Genomic DNA, 9,117 nt, shown 5'->3' with positions numbered 1-9,117 from the left:
AGGCAAATCCTGCATGTTTCTGGTTCATTCAGCATCAAATAACTAACAAATTTTGTCAGGCAATTATGTCTTTTACTACAAGCACACAAGCTTCCACGGTTAGGCAATTCTACTGAAAGTACAAGGCATCTTTTTGCACAGGCAAATCATGCATGTTTCTTGTTCATTCAGCATCAAATAACTAACAAATTTCCCAATGCGCAGATCCACTAACGACATTGGATTTGATGGTGTGGACAACAGGGAAACCCTGGCAGCATCCAACAATTCTGCCCAGAAATTTACCCACGCATGCTACTTTTCAAAATCCCCTGTGTATAGCAAGTTCCTGGGGCTAAACCGAAGATCTGTGTGGTTTTTTTTTTTGCATCTGGATGAAGCGTGTCCCCCTCGTGGATCTATTAATGTTGCTACAAACCTAAAACCAAGACATCGATGATGGATACATAGTAGTAAATAAAGTTCGCTTGTTCAAATCTGCTCATCTGATTTGCTCCTTTTTTCCCTTGTTTGTTCCATGGGGCCGCCTGCTTTCTGATTTTTTAATGGATCCCTCCTGTTGCTGTGCCGCCGCCGGGCGAGATGGAGGAAGATGGGGGTGATTTTCCATGCCGCCAAAATACTCACTAGCATCGGTCGGGGACAGGGGGAACCAGAAAAGGAATTGCTAATATAATAGATTTTCCAAAAGTAGGTTGGCAAGGGTGGGTAATATTACGGCTGGCCGTAGGTTAGTCGCCTCCAATTAATTATACGACATATATATATATAAAAGATAGCAACACGTCAGTCCTCGTGGGCCTTTTGTTGGGCCGTCCTGAGCTCGGTGCTCTCCACCCTGCTGGTTCCCCATCCGGCAGCCGCCGCCCCAGTCGAGCTCGAGGTCACCCTCCGCGCTGCCGATCTCCGGCTGCCAGCGGCGGCGACCGTCACCTCCGGCCGAGCTCGCCTGCCCCACTGATCCGCCGGCGAAAGTCACCTTCGTCCGAGCCTGCTTGCTCCGACGACTGCGCCCCACCTGCCACTCCCGGTAAAACGTCTTACGCCTCTTCCCCCCTATGGATTTCAATTTGGTCACTTGCTCACCAAACCCTAGATGGCAGCGATGGGGAAGCTGCGCACCGCCGCCTCCAACTCCGGCGACCTGCCCCTGGACGCGCTGAGCGAGATCCTGCTGCGTTTCTCAGCCAAGGAGCTCTGCCGCCTCCGCGCCGTCAGCCCCACCTGGCGGTCCCTCACCTACGACCGGGCCTTCATCGCTGCCCACAGGGCCCGCCACCGGGAGCCGCTCCTCGCCTTCGCCCGCCGCGACGACGACCATGGTCACAGCGTCGACATCGTGGATCTGTCCGGCGAGCTCGTGAGGCGGATGCCGAGACCCGAGAACGGCGTCGGCGTGCTTGGAACTCGCCTCGACCTCGTCCCCGTCGCGTGCAGGTACCGGCACATGGCTCTCTGGGTGCTGAACCCGTCCACCGGTGCTGCTCTGGCGTTGCCAGATTGCCACTCGGAGTACATGGGGAACGGGCCGGACCAGCGGTTCGTCTTTGGCTGTGGCTTTGTGGAGAGGTATGCAATGGGCCGGGTCTCCACTGGAGAGTACAAGGCACTCCGCATCACCCGCTGCTCTTTTCGCTCCAAAGATAAGGTCTGTGAGGTGATCACCATTGGCGCTGATGGCAGCAACCACGGAGTGTGGAGGGAAATGCCTAGGACTCCCTCCCTTATGTGTACAGGTGATGATGTGCGCAGGAGTCCCTCGATTGCGGACGAGATGAAATGTGTGGTTGTGGATGGACTGGTGCATTTCTTGATAGAGTTTAAATCCAACAACTTAGGGGAGGCCAGTTGTGAGCCTGGCAGCATAGCTTCCTTCAACTTGGAGACTGAGGAGTGGATGCCGATTCTCCATGGGCCTGATCCCGTGCGTTCATTTGTTCTGGACAACAACAGGAAGTACTCATATGAGGACCTGGGTACGCAATTATCGTTGTCGAATTTATCTGGCTGCTTGGTTACAGTTCATAATATTCATAACACTTCCATGGACCTATGGTTTCTGTCTGATTTTGAGAAGGGGCTGTGGATTAAAATGTACAGCTTGCCTTCCCAGGTTGCTCGGTTACTTGTGTATCCATTGCTGGTATTGGATGATGAGAGGATATTATTTGTGCATCGAATAAATTTGTTCGTATGCTTTGACCTGAAAACTGGCATTTACACTTACAACCTGAAAACTAGTGCTTGCACTCGTGTGTTCGACTTGGACATGGGAGGTTCTGATTCAGGATCCATTGGCGTTTACACCGGAAGTCTGCTGAGTGCATAGAGATGTTGTCAGTTGGCACTGATGAGGTTAGTATTGTCTGATACTTTCTGTAGTTTGTTTAACCATACATATGTGGATTTATTTAGCGTGACATGTTTAATGCTTTCATCTAGGAAAAATTACTTCCAACACCAAATATAGATTATATTTGCTATATTATCCCTGGGATCTTTCATAAGGTCCACATTTATTTTATTTTTGATGCATAATAAATTTGTATTCTCAATTGTAAGAGTTTTCGATAGTAAGTTATTCTGTTCTCTTTGCTGCTGTGGTTATTCAAAAGCATGTATTTGGAATGGTATTTCAAAGAATTAAAATCTACACTTCTTCCTAAAAATGAAGAATAATTATTACTGAATGTACCAACTACAGAGCTTTTTAGTAGAAAAATATTATATACATATGACGACTATTTTGATCACAATGTAGCTCTATTTAGGATACTGGTCAAGCATCCATTAGTTTCAAGGTTTTCTGGATTATGAGTAGATTGCTTACTAAGTTATTTCTGTTGCACATCACAGCCATGTTACTTATGATGCACTATGATAGTCTTATATCCTGACAATACAAGGTACATGTAGAATTTGTTTTCCTAGACCTATGACATTGTTCACAACCTTTGTTAGTGGTATGTATGGGATGGGGGAGTGGGTAGTTGTCCTATCACCAAACGATGACCTCTAAGAAAGTACTGGATATGGGATTGGAGATATTTACTCTGGGGCCATTTTCTATCAAAGTCTATTGTGTGTATCTAGTCATAATAAAAAAAGATTATTATGTGCAACACATAATGAGACGCATTATTGTTTTATAACCTTTTTATGTCACAAAGTGCAAGTTATTATATGTTACATAAGGATTCATGACAATTGCTTGGAGAGAGGAAAATAGGACTAGTGTACAAACAATCTTGGAACTTTTAACATATTCCTATTGAATTGAGCCACTGATTTTAGTCAAGAATTGACAATTCCAATTTTTACTTGTGAGAAATGCGTAGTTATATGGCATTTTTATTAAATTACCGTCTAAGATGATTAAAATTTCCCCCCATTTTGGTCTCTGTTGCAGTTATCATCTATAATGTTGTGGTGGTTAGGAAGTAGTTGCGTGCTAGAGGATGAAGGTCAATACTTGGCTCTGAAGACTTGAATGTTAATATGCAGGAAGGCTATTTTCAGTAATGTGTGGTACTGCAGACTTCATATGGGTTTTACAGATAACTGCGCTTGGTGATTCATGGGCTACTTCTGTATCTACTGCCCTCTGAACCTTCTTTCAGAACAGTGAACACAATCATGTTGAGCCACTGAGACCTGTTTCTTTCAGGCGTTTCCGTGAATCTGCTTGATATGATTTTTTTTATCAGTGATTACTTTTGGAGGGGAACATTTTCAGTGCTGAAATGTTCGTTCCTGCATTAGTTTCTGCCTTCGAAATGGTAGGCCAGGTACAGCTAGTTCGTTCAAGTTGTGCCTTGATAGGGTTGGGTGGGGCTCCTTCCCAAAACAGTCTGTCTGTTAGACTGTGTGGATGATTACTGTATGGAACGCCGGCAGATCGGCATTGACGAGGTGGGTGGAGGTGTTTGAGCATTGTAATCGAGCTGCACGCTCAGATCGAAGCTGCACCATGGGATGGCGGCTATCCAGCTCATGATCGATATCGCTGAAAAAAAAGGTCGACGATCGAGGTGGATCTGCCCACAAAGGGCGTCTTACTTCCCAGAGCTAGTGTTGAACATGAAAATTACAGGTTGTAAGAAGTTGGTATATAACTAATGACATACACATATACAAGAAATAATTATATTGCTTCCCTATAATGGCTTTATTTTTTATCAGATGCTGCGTTATTTTTTTTAGATAAAGGAAAAAGGTTCAGAATTCTGTCTTTTCATCACGATGAATACAGCTGCCATCACATTATTATGCCATCTAAATTGTAAAGTCCAAATGGGGTAAAAATTATAAATTGAAGATTATGGTTCTAGTATAATATGGCATTTCATTACTAGATGTGTACTAGATTATGGTTGTTCTAGTATGATCCAATTTACACCAATTAGTGTATTGTCAACGCGCTAGGGACTTGTACACTAGCAAACAGCAGGGCTATTAACGCCTAAGAGGGAAAATGGAGATTTTGTACTATATTAGTCGTCAAACTCATCAAATACATTTACAGCAGAGTGCTTTTACAGTAAAGTAGGCAAAGCCTTTTTGATCTAGTCATGACAATTTATGATGATACAAATACAATTTTTTTTATGTAGTTTAAGATGTCCTGTATGGCTATACCACCTAATAGCTTTATTATTTCCCAGGCAGATCTTTTGATTTAGCCCAAAGAAATAAGTATAGTCCAAAAATCACCATTGCTGTTCCAAGGAGGCTGCTCATTCAGATACAGAATTCCATCAATAATTGCAAACAGCCAGATAAGAAAGAGTAATTATAACATAAATTGTTAGTAATTATAACATAAATTGTTTGCAATGATTAACAGGTACCCTCTTCATTCCAAAATGTAGGTCGTTTAAATTTTCATCCTAAGTCAGACTTATTATATAATTCTGATCAAATGCAATAGTTTTTAACTTTTTATAGAAGAATGTACTAACATCTACACCATCAAATTAGTTTTGTGAATCCACCATGAAATATTTATGCATTGATTATGCATTTATTTAGTGTTGTAGATGTCTATATAGTTTTTATAAACTAGTTATAGTTAGAGAGGTTTGACTCATGGCAAAAACTACAAAACAACCTTGATTTTTGAAACGAGGGAGTAGATGGATAGCACCGTGGAGACAGTAAAAGCCAACAAAATATGCAGTAGAAACCAGCATCTAGGTAGAACACATGCAGTTTAAAGTTGTCATTCATACAATTTGTAAAAAAAGAACGAGTTTGCGTTTCAACTTTTGCAATAAAGTACAACTGTGAATGCACTATCTGATAATGCCGAGTTTGAATTGTTTTCCATGTTTTAACCGTGCAGTGGGTTTCCACTACATATTTTTTCAAAAGAAACTGACCTTCCTACTTTTTATTTCAGCAAAAACTGACCTTCCTACTGTAATGCTGTCTCCTAATAGGATGGAGCCCAATACAACAGTGAAGACGACTGATAATGGGGTGAACATTGGAGGATACGCTGGGCCTTGCTTGGCAACGACCCATGAATCCAGGCTATATTTCCCTGCTGTTGCAAGAGCCCCCTGCGCCACAACAGGTGTTTATTGTTACTTTAACGATAAGGTAATCATGAAAAAAAAGAACCCATTATATATTGTTTATAACTAGGCGTATAGCGACTAGTATTGAAAATTCAAAAATTTGCATGTCTTTGTATCCTTACTTAAAGATTATACAATTTTTTTTACCATACATCATCCTGTTTATTATCGTAAATTATGTCTTATTGTTGATTAAAACAATTCAATTATGATCTACCTATAATAACAATTTGATTTATTGAGCTTTAATTTAATAATATTATGCAGATAATTACTCTTATTTTTTATTTTATTTTGATTGATTGTTGTTAGCTTTAGTTTGTATTAATAGTATATATTTGTAACTGATACATAGCTAAATGATATTTTATATTTAATTTTTCATAATGGCATTGGTGGGTGATTTTTAATTAGGCACAGGGGTATTTTAGGCTAATTTTTATCGTAATGGCCCTGGTGGATAATTTTTATTTTTCTATTTTTCTCCGATTAACGTGGAAATTTCTAGGTCTTGAGAGCGAACGTGGAGGCTCCGTTTATTGGCAAATAATAAGATAATAGATTTTTATCGTAATGGCAGTGGTGGATAATTTTTATTTTTCTATTTTTCTCCGATTAACGTGGAAATTTCTAAGTCTTGAGAGCGAACGTGGAGGCTCCGTTTGTTGGCCAAATAATAAGATAATAGATTAGAAACAGAGATAACATGATTTAGATTTTAGAGTAGTGAGCCCAATTTCTAACCTTATCTTTTCTTGATTTGGCAAAACATTTAGTTTCAGTTCCACCAGCAGAAATAATCTGATGACTTACCGAATACACAACTGTCAGTAGTTTTAGATTCCATCCAAGCTTCCATGCGTCCCCATCTCTTCTCACAACTACTCCAACAAATGCTGTCACAAATCCTCCTACCAGGCATGTCGCCATGGATGACGAATACTTGTACGAATATACTTTGTTAACCTCTGTCTGCATTAACGACATGTCATAATTTTTTTCCAGACTCCTACAAACAGACTCGCACAACGCGATCATGATGATGAAAGGGCACGTACGAGTACCTGAATCAGGTACCAGCAAGCATATGCGAAGATGCTGATCACCAAGAGAATTGTTCCTCTTACATGATTGCTCGCAACCTCTGTCAGTTCATTCTTGTGGTACTGAAGAATGGACCTCCAAAGATGCAGCTCGTTGCCCTTGTAAAGGTTTATGGCCATTGCGCCTCCAACAGAGGCCAGGACGCCAACTATCTTCAGTGATCCGGCCACCGTGGCGAATTTCAATCTCTCCATTCTAATTCGTCGATGCAAAATTTTCAAAGTTACAAACTAGAAAGTTTTGCGGCTAGTTTAATAGATATTGAAGTACTATACGCTTTCCCAAATAAAATAAAATTGAAGGAAAAAAAAGCGTACTTGAACGCAAGCGAGAGAATGAAGGTGATGAGAGGGATCATATTAAGAAATACGATGGCGTAGGATGATGTGGTATCCCGGAGACCATTGTAGTATAGGTTTATCGGCGCCGCATACCTGCATATCACAACATTTGATATTTCGATCGAGAAATGACTCCTCAATGGTCAAGAACAATAGAAACTTTGTTTCATTTCCAATCCATGCATATATAAATATTTGTGCTTGAAAACAGATCAGTTGATGAGTTAGTTGTGAGCAGTACCATCCAACAGAGTCGTTGGACTCCTTGTCAAAATTTAGGCACTTTTTAGCCAACACACAGCTGAGTTTTTTTGGATCAAAACAAAAAGGAACAATAATAATAGTATAGTGAAATGGCATTTTTAAATCTGTATTGTATTAGCCATATAACACATGAGGTTTATGCCAAAAAAAATGTGTAGAATTCTTTATATCGCTGTCGTTAGATCGAATTAAATTATTAGCACCAACTGTCAGGAATATTTTCAGCTCAGATGCTTTTTCATGGTCCATACCCGATGATCCCGTTGAAGATAATCCACCGTGAGACACGCCAGCTCATCATCTCCCTCCACTTATCCCTACACGAAACTAATCAGTGCACTAAAAGAACAGTTTGTATATGTACTCCTCTTGTCAATGCAACTTTAAGCTCACAGCCACATCTCTCTTGCAACTTTTTTTTTTTTTTTGCGATAGGAGTTTCCTTGTCAACTCTAATATATACATACGTGCGAGTCAGAAATACACAAAATTAAACAGAAAGGGATTAGGGAACGTAGCGTGTATGATGATGAGCAGATGAACAGCAGTAGGTGAAGGGGAGGAGGAGCACCTCTCACAGATGAGCGCAAAAGGGAAGAGGAACGCGGCGCCAATGGCACTGCGGTAGGTGACGAGCGCGAAGACGAACATGCCATGGCCCATCACCACCTTGGAGAGGAGGACCAGCCCCGTCTGGAAGAGCTCCACCAGCACCATCGCCATCGGCGCCTTCCAACCGCCTGCTGGCTTAGCAGCAACATGCTTTCTGCTGGGAGATTCATATGTGTTGGCATCTGTTGCGGCTGTTGACCTTGTAGCTCTCTCATCCTGCAGTGCCCAACAATTTCTTGGCAACTTATATTAGGGCGATGGAAGGCACACACACGAAGATGAAAAGAAAAAACAGACAGGTGGGAGGAGAAGATCACCGGAGGAAGATGCCGGTGGTCAAGAAGCAGAGGCTGCTCCTCGTCTGCAGCTGACTCCATGATGGTTTCTTGACTGTGGCCTTCAGCTGAGCAGTACTCTGTATACACTACTAGAGTGAAGCCTCAAGAAGAAATAGAAAATTTCAGCATCACTTTTTCCACTGTGGAATGCGATGCTCAGTTGGACAGATGCTCGGAAAATTGGGAGCGAGACAACGGAACAAATGATTTTCTTGCGCCGGTGCTCCATAATAAACAACGGAACAAATGATATTTTACGCTGGCGGCTGAGCTCCCTGCCGCCTGATGTCTGAGACAGGGACGAGCTGATGAGCGGCGTGACGCATGTGGGTCCAAAGCATCTCGATAGCTGCGACTATGATGCCAGATTTTTTTTGCACTCCGCAGCCATGAGGTTGATGCTTGTTTTCTTGCTGTGGGTCCTATTTGTTTTCAGGCTCAAGAAGAAAGAGACTGTGGAGGACCTTAAATAGAGATGGATATCAAGCCGACTCGGCTCGGCTCTGGCTCGCTAAGCTCATAAGCTGGATAAAAAAAATCAACAATGGAATATGCTTCAATAAAGAAATAGCCAAAAGGGCAGCTGTTGCATCATTGATTCTGTGACAAAGTTTCCTGGATTACAGCAAATCGTTCAGCTCGAGAGCAGCTCGTTAAAATAAAACGAGCACAAAAATCTAGCTTAGCTCGGTAGTAAAATAAAATGAGCCGAGTCGAATCGAATCGAGCCGAATTAGTCACAAGTCGATCGAGTTAGAGAGCTACGAATATTTCGTCCAGCTCTAGCCATAAATGATTTGTACTGGCACTAAACAGGGCACAATGCTAAACGCCACAAATGGTTGCCGGCGGGTTTGAAAACCGCTACCACAAACT

The 9,117-nt window shown here is 41.9% G+C and overlaps 2 protein-coding genes across 8 annotated transcripts; one reads left to right on the top strand and one right to left on the bottom strand.

Annotated features, from left to right (window-relative positions):
- Positions 1-810: 810 nt before the first annotated feature.
- On the top strand, positions 811-4,178 carry LOC120665167 (putative F-box protein At1g19160). Of its 3 annotated transcripts, none has more exons than XM_039944637.1 (3): positions 811-1,030; positions 1,097-2,355; positions 3,505-4,178. In XM_039944637.1, exon 2 carries the CDS (start codon positions 1,097-1,099, stop codon positions 2,327-2,329), a length of 1,233 nt encoding a protein of 410 aa, XP_039800571.1. In that variant the 5' UTR covers positions 811-1,030; the 3' UTR covers positions 2,330-2,355; positions 3,505-4,178. The 3 variants fall into 3 exon arrangements, with proteins under 3 accessions (XP_039800571.1, XP_039800579.1, XP_039800563.1); XM_039944645.1 differs by having other exon boundaries at positions 815-1,030; positions 1,104-2,355; positions 3,410-4,178; XM_039944629.1 differs by having other exon boundaries at positions 815-1,030; positions 3,410-4,178.
- On the bottom strand, positions 3,487-8,651 carry LOC120665182 (WAT1-related protein At2g37450-like). 5 transcript variants are annotated; one of them, XM_039944660.1, is made up of 8 exons: positions 8,221-8,651; positions 7,863-8,119; positions 7,543-7,608; positions 7,004-7,120; positions 6,647-6,881; positions 6,396-6,554; positions 5,413-5,564; positions 3,487-4,080 (listed from the first exon to the last, which is right to left on the bottom strand). In XM_039944660.1, exons 1-8 carry the CDS (start codon positions 8,278-8,280, stop codon positions 4,056-4,058), a joined length of 1,071 nt encoding a protein of 356 aa, XP_039800594.1. In that variant the 5' UTR covers positions 8,281-8,651; the 3' UTR covers positions 3,487-4,055. The 5 variants fall into 5 exon arrangements, with proteins under 5 accessions (XP_039800594.1, XP_039800617.1, XP_039800586.1 ...); XM_039944652.1 differs by lacking the exon at positions 3,487-4,080 and adding an exon at positions 4,464-4,732; XM_039944683.1 differs by lacking the exon at positions 5,413-5,564 and having other exon boundaries at positions 8,221-8,482.
- Between the last annotated feature and the right edge of the window lie 466 nt (positions 8,652-9,117).

Source organism: Panicum virgatum, chromosome 2K (assembly GCF_016808335.1).
Source record: "Panicum virgatum strain AP13 chromosome 2K, P.virgatum_v5, whole genome shotgun sequence".
Classification (NCBI taxonomy): domain Eukaryota; kingdom Viridiplantae; phylum Streptophyta; class Magnoliopsida; order Poales; family Poaceae; genus Panicum; species Panicum virgatum.
This window is presented reverse-complemented; position numbering and strand designations above follow the sequence as displayed.